The following is a 16,308-nucleotide window of genomic DNA, read 5'->3' on the forward strand; positions in this document are numbered from 1 at the left end:
GCTCCCGTTCCACCACATCCCAAAGATGCTCTATTGGGTTGAGATCTGGTGACTGTGGGGGCCATTTTAGTACAGTGAACTCCTTGTCATGTTCAAGAAACCAATTTGAAATGATTCGAGCTTTGTGACATGGTGTATTATCCTGCTGGAAGTAGCCATCAGAGGATGGGTACATGGTGGTCATGAAAGGATGGACATGGTCAGAAACAATGCTCAGGTAGCCTGTGGCATTTAAACGATGCCCAATTGGCACTAAGGGGCCTAAAGTGTGCCAGGAAAACATCCCCCACATCATTACACCACCACCACCAGCCTGCACAGTGGTAACAAGGCATGATGGATACATGTTCTCATTCCGTTTACGCCAAATTCTGACTCTACCATTTGAATGTCTCAACAGAAATCGAGACTTATCAGAGGTGAACTTGTGCAAATTGTAGCCTCTTTTTCCTATTTGTAGTGGAGATGAGTGGTACCCGGTGGGGTCTTCTGCTGTTGTAGCCCGTCCGCCTCAAGGTTGTGCGTGTTGTGGCTTCATAAATGCTTTGCTGCATACCTCGGTTGTAACGAGTGGTTATTTCAGTCAAAGTTGCTCTTCTATCAGCTTGAATCAGTCGGCCCATTCTCCTCTGACCTCTAACATCAACAAGGCATTTTCGCCCACAGGACTGCCGCATACTGGATGTTTTTCCCTTTTCACACCATTCTTTGTAAACCCTAGAAATGGTTGTGCGTGAAAATCCCAGTAGTTCAGCAGATGGTGAAATACTCAGACCGGCCCGTCTGGCACCAAAAACCATGCCACGCTCAAAATTGCTTAAATCACCTTTCTTTCCCATTCTGAAATTCATTTTGGAGTTCAGGAGATTGTCTTGACCAGGACCACACCCCTAAATGCATTGAAGCAACTGCCATGTGATTGGTTGATTAGATAATTGCATTAATGAGAAATTGAACAGGTGTTCCTAATAATCTTTTAGGTGAGTGTATATAATGTGTATGCATGTATGCATGCATGCATGCATCAAATGTGCTTGTAGGGGATTCCAATATTAGTAGAATAGTACACTTCTTTAAATTATTACAAGCAATACATCATCTAGAGATTGTTGAGGGTGTGACACCTCCAAAAGGTATGTCATATATATATATATATATATATATATATATATATATATATATATATATATATATATATATATATATATGCCAGCAACACTCATGACAATGACAAAACAATTACATTGTCAATCATGTTACGTTATTATTAAAATGTTTTCTTTTCTTTTTCATTACTTCTTTAACACACTACTTCTCTGCTGCGAAGCGCGGGTATTTGGCTAGTATTTGAATAAACGGTGAAACACTGAAAAAACTGTCCCCCCCATTCTGAGCCACATCTAAATGTAAATTAATCTTGCAATTTGATTGGTTCTGAAGATGAAAAATAAGACATTATTGATGTTTTCACTATGTTTTCAGCCAGTTGCTTAAGCATACCAGTTTTACACTGGTGGTTCAAGGGATGATATCCAGATACAGAAATTAAATGTTTACAAAGGAACAATGTTGGGAGACGTTACATTTTTAAAATTAACTTGGTTGCATTACTCATTACTTAAAAAAATAACCAAATATGCCATATAGCTGCTACTTGTAAAATATAATGTTACAAGTTGTGCTTTTCCTTTGCATTATTTTTTTCTAGTAGATGTTTGAAACCCATAGTTATAATGAAAATAAATCTATTTCCATAAACAGAGGGTGAAAAAAGGATACTGCAACATTCATTATCACTCTATTCCACAACAAGAAAGATGAAAAAAAATGTGCGATGGTTATGGATAGCACAGGACAGCCTGATAGGATTATTGTTAAACTAGACATTAAGCCCGTTATTGTATGAACATTAGTAGGAACAGTCTGTATTAAATGGCATGGGACCTTGACCTCATTCTGTTTCTTGTCTTAATTTATTTTTTTTTTTAAATATTTTTGCAAGAAGCCTAAAGTAAAATAATAATAAAAATAAAATAGAAATGTATATGACAATACAGTAAGTATAATTAATATTGCCTTAGTGTAAAACTTTGTAACAATCTGTAAGATATAATATCTGAAGAAGATATTTAGGTAAAATTTTCTATTTTTTTACCTCATGAAATTTTTCTATACAATTTCATTATAGACATTTCTTGTAAATATTCAGAGTTTGGCAACAGTTTGCCTTGTTCAGGACCACCTACAACCTTGATAACAACATCTGGAAAACTTATAACTCTTGATAATGCAATATATAACTGACCGTGGCTGAATAGATAGATGAATACTGGTTCTGGCAAGTAAATGCCAACTTTTTCTAAGGTTTGATCTTCTGAGTCTTTCTCTTTTAGCGTTTTTCTGATGGTCATTTTCTTTTTCTTCAATCGATCTATTTGCTTGTATTTTTCTTTGTCTTTCAGCGTTTCTTTTGTTGATGTTTACTTGTTGAGTTGACCGTTCTTCCAGGAGATGTTGCTTATATAGGATTTGATTGTCTGTGTCTTTTGTCCTACTTGACGTGTCCTTTTTTTTTGGGTGGTATGTTGTAAGTAGATACGTCCGTAATATTTTCTCTGACAGTAATACTGGCTTTGATGTCCATAGTATGACTTTAATTTTCTGTCACAACAGTGGGCAATCAGCAGAGTGTCCCCAGCAACTGATGTAATGTGTGTCGTTTAGCTGATCATCGTGCCCATGGCGTCTCCCCAGCAAGTACGGTTTAGTTCCCCAGCAAGTATTTTAATCTGTGCCGGCGTGCAGCTGATTATTGTATGTGTGGCGTCTCCTCAGCAACGGATTTTATGTGCACGGCCGCGACTACCCAATCAGCACTCTCACCAGCAATGGTGTCCTTTTTTTCTTATCATGCGCGGTCGTGGCAAGGCCATTCACTGTGTGCCTAGCTTCCAGTGTGTGCGCTTTATTTGCTTATCTTGCGCGGCAGCGGTTAGGCCATTCACTGTGTGCCCGGCTTCCAGTGTGTGTGCATCCACGGAGCCACGCCCATGGGCGGGGCACGGTGCAATGCGCGGCCCGCACATGCGCACTTCACCAGAAGACAGAGACACACACACACACGAACACCTGGACGCAAACAGGGGTTTTATTAAAGAGGATGATTGCACATTGTCATAGAATGTGTCATTTATGAATTGGAATAACTGTTGACTTTCATCCCAAATGGATGGAAATATTAGCATGAGCTAATTATAATGTAGGCTACATTAGGTAACATAAAATTGAACAACATATGATGTCTGCTTGGGGGGGAAGGGCGTGAATGAGTTATAAGGAATTGAACGATTTCACTCTGTGTTGTCTACTCTTTGGCGGCTCGGACATGTGTAATATCAGGTCCGATTTCCCTCGGGGAAAAGGCTGACCCAGTGACATTTTGTCTTCTAATCAGAACTATACACCGACATTTACAGGCAGGCTTGGATTAGTAGACATCATTAGTAATTTTTACAGTGTGTATCATCTTGTTCTGGATGTTCCGCTATACTGTTCAATGTGACTTATTTTTTTTAAACCATCAATGTGTACCGCATGTAATCTCACTGAATGTGCAAGCCACAGTGCACCACAGAAGTGAAACTCATGTTATTTGTAGCACTTTGAAGAGCTAGTGTATAAATTGATATACTTTGTTATATATGAAACCGTGTGTACAAAAAACGTGATGGATTTCATCCCTTACTGATTCAATACAGTACACATTATCACATGTTCCAGTATGGGACAATCCCGTAATTATAAGTAACAGGAATAATTAAATATTATGGTTACATGTTATAAATTTGCTGAATCTGTAAGAATATATATATATTTTTTTATTTTAATCCTGTGTTTTATGTGAACACTGATCACTTGCCGCAATACTTGTGACTCAACATCTGCACTCTACTATGAAAATTTATCAATCGGGCTACTTAACACACTTCTACTTTCACTTTTTGTGATTTGTTTTAAAATTTTGCTGTACATTATTTTTTTTTTTTAAACTTAGTAGTGTAATCATTAAGTTGCTGTTAATACAAGTGAAAGATCATTGCAACCTATAGTACATTCAGTAACTCCATTTGTGAAACACCAATAGACTCCCTGTGTGTTGAATACTGTAAAATTTAAATGGGCACTGACACTTCTTGCACTCAAAGATCAGAAGACACATAATGGAACAGAGAGCTGGAGGAGAGGGCAGAGTGAGAGGAACTAAAGTCACAAGTGCATTTATTGAGTTACGTAATTGGGGGCGATTTTTGCATGAGTTTCATATGCGCACACTGGAATGTGAGGTCCTGCTTCCACTTTTCTCTTTAAACATTTCTCTTTCCATGCATAGAAAAATCCAGTTTTTGTGATGGGTGGTGTTTTTCAAGTGAAGGCTACGCAGTGCACAAGTCACTGGCACTGCTTGCTTTGCAGATGCACTGCAAACAAAAAAGCTAAATTATTAGTAGTAATTAAGCATACAAAGGATTGTTAAGCACAAACATACATGTATATAACTTTTCACCTATGTTCGAATATATTTTAATAGATGGTCTAAGGCCATGTGGAGCCCTCGGTTTCCTTGTGCGTCTGGTGTGTGTGCTTCTGAATTACCTAAAGTGCCTCTTGGATGATGATGCCTTAAGCGGCCTCCTTTGTCGCCTAATGGACCAGCTCTGATCGTATATTTACTTGTTTTTAATGAGTTTTAGAGCCCTAATTTTCGTAGTATTTGACAGCCCTAGACAATCATATTAATCGGGTCTGTATTTATTGATAGAGAAATACTGTCTTATGCGTGTATTGTAGTATAGCAGGCTATAGTCTATGCATCCACTGAGTAATTTACACTCTGAATGACATACAGTATCATAAACAGCTTTTGAAGGTCAATCTACCATAGCATATAGCAAATTTGTTATGCAAATGGAATAGCAGTTAAAAATAAGTTGCTGTACTTGAAACATATTCAATTTGGGAAAAGTGCAGATGCACTTATTTATGCAGGCTATTCAGTTCTTTTATAAAACCTGTTTGGGATCCGCCAACATAGACTGCAGCTATTGAACTGCGTTCGGTTGTGTTTTTTTATTTTTATTTTTATATGAAGAACACATCAAAAGGTAAAGTCACATATAATCTAAGCATTTATAGTCATTATCTTTGGTCTAACTGGTTTTGAAATGGAAGAGTAGGTTTACTAGTACTGAACATTTGCTGTCTACAGTGCTCTAGTTAAGCTTTTCTAGTTAGAAAACAATCTTTTGAACACTTGGTATTATGTGTAATATGTACATTGTATATTGATTGTCTGTTTTATCTGTCCTGTGAGTTTGTATCCTTGTTTTTTTGCATTTCTGCTGCCGTATGCATCTGAATTTCCCCTTGGGATTAGTAAGGTTTAGCTAATGTAATATTTCCAGGTATGCGTGTTACAATAGTAGGTATGCAACAATGCGGCACATAATGATACAAACAAAAGGTGAGAGATCAGTTTAATCAAAAGTAAAATCAATCAATTACATTAAATTACAAAGATTAAATTTGTGTATTTGAAACAAAACTAAATACAGATACATGACAAACACCTTCCCAGCTATTGATGTGTAGGTGAATTAATAGTTAATTAATCCAATGAAGTCTGCATTTACAAGTTTTGTGAGAGGCTGATTTTACAGCTTATTTACATCTACTGTGTACCCCCAAAGTACTCTTGAGCCAACTCAATTTGCATGTAATGTAAAAGCAGTCCAACTCTGTTTTGTAATTTTGTCCATTTTCAAGATGTAATATGTCCATTCAAGAAAATGTAGCAACAGGTTTGTCTACTATTTTATAAATATGATTTCTTAATCTAAAAATGGTGAAATATGAACAGTGTTTCTAATATTCATTCATCTAGGCAGTAACCCACATTTTATGTAAATTTAATTCACAGTTCACACTGGACAGTAGGCATGATTACTAAACTTAACAAATATTTAATATAACTTTTAAAACCTTATTACCTTTCCACTTTTTAGCTTGTGCATTATTTTGGTTAGAATGCAATGTGAATTTTGTCATCTTCTGTCAGTCTGTTGTGCCTGAATGCTGAACGTCCACCCACCTCATGCATGATGCCCTACATGTCATAATGCCACATTTTCCATAGTGACCCTAATATGCTTCAGAAAACACTGGATTTTAGTAAGTGCTACAGCACTGCTGAACAGTTTGAAATTAGTTATTATGGCCTGGAGTGCTGCTGTTGTCATAGCAACCAAATGAGTCATGTCAGAGTCATCTTGCTTTCTATATCTGAGTTCACAAATATATCCTCTATCCCATCTCTCTCTCTCTCTCTCTCTCTCTCTGACTATAAATTTTTATATATAAAATGTATACATATATCACTTATCTCCAAACACTCTGAACTAAAATAAAACAATAAAATTAATACTACTACCACCTGCTTTCTTATATTTTGAAATCTAGTGCAACATGGAATTAGTGTTTTTTGTTCCCTGTATTACAGCCTTTCCTGAAAATAAAGACTTACCACTATGAAACCCTTCATTTCCAGGGTAGCAATCCTAATTGGATTAGTTATAAATACAATAGTATTTAATCAAATTGCACATTTTTTGGTGATGTTAATGGCCTTTACTCCATCACAACTTAGTCATAGGTGAAAGTTTGTGAATCCTTCGAGGTAGTCATTACTTCAGATTTAGAAATATTATATGAACCTGAACTCTCAGTAAATATATATATTAAAAAAAATAAATAAATAAAGACTACCTTTCCTGCACATAAAGACTTAATCTCCTAATTTATTAGACCATGATATATAACAAATCACTGGAGATTCTTGCGTATAAAAGCAAATTAACCATGTTCAATCATTAACCTGTGGCACCACCTTTAGCAGGAGTAGCATGTTTCAGGTCGCCTTCTATGAGTAACTAGCAAAATACCTGCGCTTTGCAGCAGAGAAGTAGTGTGTTAAAGAAATAATGAAAAAGAAAAGGAAACATTTTGAAAATAACGTAACATGATTTTTAATGTAATTGTTTTGTAACTGTTATGAGTGTTGCTGTCATCAAGGATTTGATTATCATTATTTCTTTCAATCAGGTTCGTATTTGGAGGATGTGTGGTGTTCAAGTTACATTCTGTGTTTGTCTAGTCTATCCCTGACCATCTCATCTTCATTGTCTTGTTTGTCAGGTTTCATTCATCGAAGTGATCACCACCCAAATCGGTACTCATGAATCTAAGGTGTTTAACAGGCATTCCCAGTATTAAGTTGTGGATTTGCTTGCGAATATTTGGCGGCAGCATGTCTATGAACGTAATTTAAACTTAAGCTTTTTCAGCGTCAGAGGGTTGTTCCTGTCCTACTGCATCAATAAACAGCTAGTCTTCCTCTTTATCTGAGACATCACACACTGTATGCACGGGTTTACCTTTCCCAGTCCTGCAAACTTTAGCGAAGTGCTTCAATTTACCACATTTTTTACACTGTCTTCCTTTAGCTGGACATTGACTTTTTCCACTGTGTGGTTTGTTTCCGCAGTAGGTGAACTTATGAATATGCATGTATGTGTCAGTCGCTTCATATTCTATTGCTGCCGTCTCAATTGTGTAATGCGTTTTTTGTTCAGAGCTCTTTGGAGCTGTTGCTTGTTGTCTGCGTACTGTGTTCACAGTCAGTTCAAGTGAGCCGCTCGGCGGCAGAGTGTTTCTATTTGATTGCCGCTGACGGATGGCCTTATATGGGCAGGCACTCAATTACGTGAGATGCGTGACGATGAGGGACGCAACTCCGCCTCACATGGCAACCGAGCTGCAGGCTATGGCCGGTATATATGTACATAAGTAGGTTCCAGTTATGACCGTTACGCATAGAATTTCGAAATGAAACCTGCCTAACTTTTGTAAGTAAGCTGTAAGGAATGAGCCTGCCAAATTTCAGCCTTCTACCTACATGGGAAGGTGGAGAATTAGTGATGAGTGAGTCAGTCAGTCATTGAGGGCTTTTCCTTTTATTAGTATAGTTTATTAGTCTCTAACTGGGAAGATTACCAACCCTCTCTTTATGAAACTCTACCAGCTCCATAGCTGAGAAAGGTCTTGCAGTTCTTGTCACAGTATGTCAGTAAGGTTCTGAACTTTGCCTTGGCCACTGAACGTTGTCTTCATAAGCTATTCTTTAGTGAACTCACTTGAAAGTTGAGGATTGCTATCTTGTCAAAATATCCACTCTGAGGTCAACTTGAGAATTCAACCTAATGGTTTAATATTCTTTTCAAAAATTTCTTGATTTTTCTTAGAATTCATCATTTCTGTCAGTGATGTCAAATTGACTGGGCCCAGAGTAAGAAAACTATCCAATACTAGAAACAATTCCACCACCATGCTTGAAATAGATGAAATATTGTTGGCTATAGTCTGTTGGGGTATATTCCAAACTTCGGCCTTCTGTTGTGCCCAAATAGTTGAATTTTGAAATCATATTTCTAGAGGACAAATCTTCATGTTTAGTCTCTGGGGAAACTTCAGATGGACAGCTTTATTTACAGCACTAATCAATAGGTAGCTAGAGAGATTTGTAGATAGATTAAAGGTCTATAGATGATATTTTTGAATTACCTTTTGTCTCCTTTTATTATTCTGCTTGTAGATCCGACTGATATTTTTGGTGTATATGAATTGTTCAGCAAAGATGTCTTCATTTTAAATGTACAGTACTCCACTTATGTACTGTTTGCTTAACAGTAAATCTGTGGAATAAACGTTTTTACAATGGCTTTATAGCCTTGTCCACTACTTTTTTTCTTCAATTCTGCTGATGTTTCCCTTAGCTGAAGTTATAATCGGTAAAATGCTAGAGTTGCTTCGAAAGCTTGCATATTGTAATCTTGTTTAGTTAGCCAATAAAAGGTGTCATTTTGCTTGACTTCTCACTATATCCATAATGGTTAACATGGTACAACACCCTAGTACTATTTGTAGAATAAACAGAACTTTCTTTTTTCACATTTGCTTTTCTTTACTCTGAATTATCAAAGGCATGCAAGTATACTGTATATGCTACGATTGCTTTTCACTTAATCACTTTTCAGGAGGCATACAGCACTTTTTCAGTACGCTTGTAAGTATACCAAAACATTTGTCCATGACTATATATGCCCGTGTATCCAGTAAGTTTATCTAGTTTGGATTCTGTCATGCATGAAGATGTCGTCATCATTCAGCCACCTGCTTCACAACAACATTTATTTATATAGCACATTTTCATACAAAGAAAATGTAGCTCAAAGTGCTTTACAAAATGGAGAATAGAAAACTAGAAAACACAGTAAAAAATAAGTCAACATTAATTAAAATAGAATAAGTAAGGTCCGATGGCCAGGGTGGACAGAAAAAACAACAAAAAAAAATAGCCTCATTGTATCCGTTATTGCCAATTACTAAAATTTCAGTTTTCTCTTTTAGTTTGAGAAAATTACTATTCATCCATTCAGAAATACCAGTAAGACATTGTGTTAGTGAATCGATAGTCAGTGTCATCAGGTGCTATCTGTGGTAGCTCATGTTGTAACCTGAGAGAATCTGACCTAACGGAAGCATTTAGATTGAGAAGAGCAGAGGACCTAGGATAGAGCCTTGTGGAACACCATATCGGATATCATGTGTCTTTGAAGTATAATTACCACAACTCACAAAGAATTTTCTCCCTGCCAGGTAGGATTCAAACCAATTTAAGACACTGCCAGAGAGGCCCACCCATTGACTAAGGCGATTTCTAAGAATATTGGGATCAATGGTGTCAAATGCAGCACTCGGATCTAAGAGGATGAGAGCAGATAGATGGCCTCTGTCTGCATTTACCCGCAAGTCATTTACCACTTTAATGAGTGCAGCTTCTGTGCTGTGATTTTGTTCTAAAACCTGACTGAAATTTATCAAGAATAGCATGTTTATTGAGATTGTCATTTAACTGCATGACTGCCTTCTCTAGAATTTTACTTAAGAAGGGCAGGTTAGAGACGGGTCTAAAATTTTCAAAAGCAGAGGGGTCAAGATTATTTTTCTTGAGCAGGGGTTTAACTACAGCAGTCTTAAGACAGTCTGGGAAGACCCCTGTATCTAATGACGAATTTACTATGTCAAGAATATTGTCAATTAGCACGCCTGATACTACTTTGAAAAACCTTGTTGGTATTGGGTCAAGGACGCAGATGGAGGGTTTCAGTTGAGAGATTATTCTATGTAATTCAGGTAAATCTATCCTGGTGAAAGAATTTAATTTGTTTATGACGGAGTACTGGGGCTTAGGAGGTTCTGCAGTGTTGGGGAGATATACTATGTTATTTCTAATATCATTAATTTTTTGATTGAAAAATACAGCTATGTTCTCACAGGTTTCACTGGAAGTATTCTGGGGGCATTCCTTTGTGTTACCTGGGTTTAACAGACGATCAATTGTGGAAAATAAAACTCTTAGATTACTAGCATTGTTGTTTATAATCTTAGAGAAATAGCAGCGCCTCTCAAGATGGACTCTGTTATTGTATTCTGTTATTTTAACCTTCAATATCTCATAATTGATAGTTTAGTTTAGTTTTCCCCTATTTACGCTCAGCTCTACGACATGTTTTTTTTTTAAATTGGACACTCTTTGGGTCTTCCATGGAATAACAATGCTAGAAGATTCTGTTTTTAAACTACACCAAGCACTGGCCTCTCCGATTCGATTGGATGGCATTTCTAAACAGAATTTCTCTAACTGATCCTCTAACTGCTTAATCAAATTTAGAAGGTTGTGGGGGGTTGGCAAAGGCTCTCGATCAACAGCTTGCTGTGTGCTAACCTGGTAAACCAAAGAGAATGTGCTAAATGATATGCACATTGTATTACTCTAACAAACCCTTTTTTGCTTATCTCCTACAAAGTGAACATGAACCTGTTTGCATCTCAGTTTGTGGAGTCAGGCATTAGTAAAGCAGACAGCCTCCTGTCTCTTAAACACATTCGTGCACACATCATTTGGCGGTAGATTTTCCTACTCTAGCTGCTCTGTTCTTGGATGACAGCATGGTGAAAGGCACTCTTGCACTTGGTTTCAAATTTACTGCCGTTTTCCACTACAACTATTAAGAGTCCCAAGTACTGCAGATATTGATTCTGAACTCTGTTTTAAACTGTTGTGATTGGTCCAGAATCTGTTTCTACAACATTTTATTTACAGTTTTCAATGGTTTTCTTCCATAGGGCAGGTACCTGAAGAAGTTGTTGAACAGAATGGGCAAAACCGCAACCAAGCTCTCCCTAAACCCGTGTGTGTGAATGGCACTGAAGTGGGGCAGCTCCATGGAAAGTCTAAAACTGAGCGGCGGGCCAGCTCCTCTTCTAATCCCTCCCGCAAAGGACTGTCCACCACCAGCAAAATCCGCAAGCTGTCCACCTGCAAGCAGCAGTGATCCAGCTCCCTTTCCCTGTTGTGCCCCTGACTGATGCACTGTATCGGTGAGTTTTTGCTTGTACTGCTCAGCTGCAACTCTGTCTTGCTGCTTAAGGTTCCTTCATTAATCCCATTTCCTTGTATACATTCTGATAAAATTAGATACTGTATACACATTAAACTACCATACAGTGACATGCAAAAGTTTGGGCACTCTTGCTTAAAATGTCTATTACTGTGAAGAGTTAAGTGAGCAGAAGATGAACTGATCAGCAAAAGGCATAAAGTTAAAGATGACGCAGTTCTTTAATATTTTAAGCAAGGTAAATTTTTTTTTTATTCCATCATTCATAGGTACACAATACCAAAAAAATGAAAAGGGCCCGAAGCAAAAGTTTGGGCACCCGACATGGTCAGTACTTAGTAATACCCCTTTTGGCAAGTATCACGGCTTGTAAACACCTTTTGTAGCCAATAATGAATCTTTCACTTCTTACTGCAAAATGCTTAGAATTCTGCAAGATTCTTGGGTCATCTTACATTGACTACTCTTTTGAAATCTATCCACATGAACTATCTTACGATTAACTTTAGGGTGGGGACAATAAGGGCTATGGCAAAACCATCAGCTTGTGTCTCTTGAGGTGTTCCATTGTAGATTTTGAGGTGTATTTTGGTTCATTATCTTGTTGTAGGATCCATCCACTCTTTAATTTCAGCCTTTTTAAAGATGGTGTGATGTTTGCCTCCAGATTTTGCTGGTATTTATTTTATTCCATTCTTCCCTCTTTAATGACATGTTCCCTGTGCCACTGGCTGCAACACAAACCTAAAGCACAATCAATCCACCTCCATGCTTTATAGTTGGAGACGTGTTCTTTTCCTGGAATTTGGCACCCTTTTTCCTCCATTACATTTTTTCATATACATTAAAAGTTCTAATTTGATTTCATCAGTCCACAGGATTTGTTTCCAAAATGCATCAGGCTTGTTTAGATGTACAGTGCTCAGCATAAATGAGTACACCCCACTACATTTGTCAGAAAACCTTTAGTTTCCTTTCAGTATCAACATTTTCTATGAGATACTGTACTACAAAATACTCCCACAAATGCAAACAAGATTTGTTAATTTGCACACACAAAAAAGTGATTTTCCTAACAAATTCATTCAAGCCCATGTTGCAAAAATGAGTACACCCCAATTATAGTCTTAGGAGAAAAGCCACACTTAAGACTACAAAATTGTAATTAACAGGCATTCAACCACGGGCGAGTCTAATGATTCATTTAAGAGGTGTCCAGCAGACAGGTGACTATAAAAGGGCATTACTTAACAAAGAAAAGCCCTTCCCATTTCATGCTGTCAGCAATGGCTCCACATGGAAGAGAAATGTCAAAAAATCTGAGAAAGGAAATCATTACTTTACACAAAAAAGGCGAGGGCTACAAGAAGATCAGCAAAGCTTTACATATCAGTCAAAATACTGTAGGAAAAGTGATCCAAAAATTTAAGAAAGATGAAAGTGCAACCATCTTACAGTGACGTCCAGGCCGTCCGTGGAAGTTAACATCTCAACAGGAGCGTCTTCTGATGAGAAGGGTTCAAGAAAATCGCCATGCAAGTTCACTACAGTTAGCTAAAGCAGTAGAAAGCCAAACTGGAGTGACCGTTTCCCGTGACACCATACGGCGCACACTGCAGAGGAATGGCATGCATGGGTACTGTCTACGAAGGAAGCCTCTCCTAAAGCCCATGCATAAAAAAGCACGCCTAGAATTTGCTAGGGCCCATGCTGAAAAAGATGAAGACTACTGGGACTCTATACTCTGGAGTGATGAGACAAAGATCACTGTTTTTGGAACTAATGGTTTCAAAACTGTATGGCATCGTAAAGGTGAGGATTTCAAAGAAAAATCACCAGTGAAACATGGTGGTGGCAGTGTCCTTATGTGGGGCTGCATGAGTGCTGCTGGTGTTGGGGAGCTGCATTTCATTGATGGTATCATGAACTCAACAATGTACTGCTCTATACTGAAGGAGAAGATGCTGCCATCACTCTGTGCACTTGGTCGTTGTGCACTTTTCCAACACAACAATGATCCAAAAAACACATCTAAAGCTACTGTAGGTTATTCTTGAAGAATGGAAAAAGATAGATGTTGCAATATGTCGCTAACTTGTTCATTCCATGCCTAGAAGACTTGGTGCTGTCCTTAAAAATCACAGTGGTCATACAAAATACTAGATGATGTAGTTTTTGTTGCGGGGTGTATTCATTTTTGCTTCAACCAATTTGAGTAAAACTGAAGATTTTGTGATCCAAGTTATATTATTAACCTTAATTTCATGTTATGGAGTTAAACAAGTGTTCAATAAAACTCAGCCTTGTGAAAATTAGGGAAATTGTTCTTTTGTTCATTGAGCTACTGATTAAATTCGTACTTTTTAAAGGGGGTGTACTCATTTATGCTGAGCACTGTATATTTGCATACTTTAAGCACTGACTTTTGTGGCTAAGATGCTGGAAATGTTTTCTTCTGCTGACTCTACCATGAAGGTCCTATTTCCTCAGGTGTTGCTACACAGTAGAACAGTGCACCACCACTCCAGATCCTGATAAATCTTCCTGAAGGTCTTTTGCAGTCAAACAGGTTTTTTTAATTTGCCTTTCTAGCAATCCAACAAGCAGACCTTTCAGAAAGTGTTCTTGGTCTTCAGACCTCAACTTTACCTCCACCCTTCCTTTTAACTTCCTTTTCTTAACATAACATTACATATTGAGGAAACAGCTACCTGAAAATGCTTTGCTATCTACTTGTAGCCTTTCTCCTTGTGGTCCTCAATTATTTTATTTCTCAGACTGCTAGGCAGCTGCTTAGAGGACCCCATGGCTGCTGATTGTTTTGTCAGATAATTTATACAGCTTAGCAAATTACATCACCTGTTTCCTTTTTTTTCCCCACTGTACAATTCTACAAAACAAAAAACAATACAATCTTGCATAAAATGTTTTAAAGAAATGTCATTTTTAACTTTTGGTGATCAATTTATCTTCTCCTCACTTGACTCTTTACAGTAACTGACATTTTAAGCAATGGTGCCCAAACTTTTGCATGCCACTGTAGGTACTTCCTGATCTATTAACACAAAACCACTTGTTTTACGTTCAGGATTTTCTTCGTTTTTCCTAAGTATTCACTGGTAGCCCTTCACAGTTTTGGTGGGGGGAGAAGTACTGTATATACTCATAAGTTGGGTCTTGAAACACGAAAAATCGATCATAAAATCGGACCCCGACTTGTAAAAAAAATTTTTTGAACAATTGTATGTCTTGCTTCCTCCAGTCTCGCATGAGTTTCTCAGATGCATCGAATTTTGTTGCAGCAGCGTAGTCACCAATTTCTTGAACTACTTCATCTTTTCATCTGATTGAATGCTCCATCATAGATAAGGGATGCTCTTACGATAAAAGGTGTATGAGGGTGTGACAACAACATTTATTTATAGTTCATCCGGAAAGTATTCACAGCACATCACTTTTTCCACATTTTATGTTACAGCCTTATTCCAAAATGGATTAAATTCATTTTTTTCCTCAGAATTCTACACACAACACCCCATAATGACAACATGAAAAAGTTTACTTGAGGTTTTGCAAATTTATTAAAAATAAAAAAACTGAGAAATCACATGTACATAAGTATTCACAGCCTTTGCTCAATACTTTGTTGATGCACCTTTAGCAGCAATTACAGCCTCAAGTCTTTTTGAATATGATGCCACAAGCTTGGCACACCTGTCCTTGGCCAGTTTCGGCCATTCCTCTTTGCAGCACCTCTCAAGCTCCATCAGGTTGGATGGGATGCGACGGTGCACAGCCATTTTAAGATCTCTCCAGCGATGTTCAATCAGATTCAAAACTGGGCTCTGGCTGGGCCACTCAAGGACATTCACAGAGTTGTCCTGAAGCCACTCCTTTAATATCTTGGCTGTGTGCTTAGGGTCGTTGTCCTGCTGAGAGATGAACCGTCGGCCAGTCTGAGGTCAAGAGCGCTCTGGAGCAGGTTTTCATCCAGGATGTCTCTGTACTTTGCTGTAGTCATCTTTCCCTTTATCCTGACTAGTCTCCCAGTTCCTGCCGCTGAAAAACATCCCCACAGCATGATGCTGCCACCACCATGCTTCACTGTAGGCATGGTATTGGCCTGGTGATGAGCGGTGACTGGTTTCCTCCAAACATGATGCTTGGTATTCACACCAAAGAGTTCAATCTTTGTCTCATCAGACCAGAGAGTTTTGTTTCTCATGGTCTGAGAGTCCTTCAGGTGCCTTTTGGCAAACTCCAGACGGGCTGCCATGTGCCTTTTACTAAGGAGTGGCTTCCGTCTGGCCACTCTACCATACAGGCCTGATTGGTGGATTGCTGCAGAGATGGTTGTCCTTTTGGAATGTTCTCCTCTCTCCAAAGGAGCTCTCACAGAGTGACCATCGGGTTCTTGGTCACCTCCCTGACTAAGGCCCTTCTCCCCCGATCGCTCAGTTTAGATGGCCGGCCAGCTTTAGGAAGAGTCCTGGTGGTTTCGAATTTCTTCCACCTATGGATGATGGAGGCCACTGCGCTCATTGGGACCTTCAAAGCAGCAGAAATTTTTCTTTAACCTTCCCCAGATTTGTGCCTCGAGACAATCCTGTCTCTGAGGTCTACAGACAATTCCTTTGACTTCATGCTTGGTTTGTGCTCTGACATGAAATGTCAACTGTGGGACCTTGTATAGACAGGTGTGTGCCTTTCTAAATCACGTCCAGTCAACTGA

At 38.2% G+C, this 16,308-nt stretch overlaps 1 protein-coding gene across 1 annotated transcript in view; it reads left to right on the forward strand.

The window, feature by feature from the left end:
• Positions 1-16,308, forward strand: part of stk11 (serine/threonine kinase 11) — a 93,620-nt gene that overhangs the window by 71,413 nt on the left and 5,899 nt on the right. The window contains exon 10 of the mRNA XM_039766660.1: positions 11,302-11,556. Within this exon, the coding sequence (XP_039622594.1) occupies positions 11,302-11,510 (209 nt within the window). The 3' untranslated portion in view covers positions 11,511-11,556. The remainder of the gene's footprint in view (positions 1-11,301; positions 11,557-16,308) is intronic.

The sequence above is a fragment of the Polypterus senegalus genome, chromosome 10, assembly GCF_016835505.1.
Source record: "Polypterus senegalus isolate Bchr_013 chromosome 10, ASM1683550v1, whole genome shotgun sequence".
NCBI classification, from domain to species: Eukaryota; Metazoa; Chordata; class Cladistia; order Polypteriformes; family Polypteridae; genus Polypterus; species Polypterus senegalus.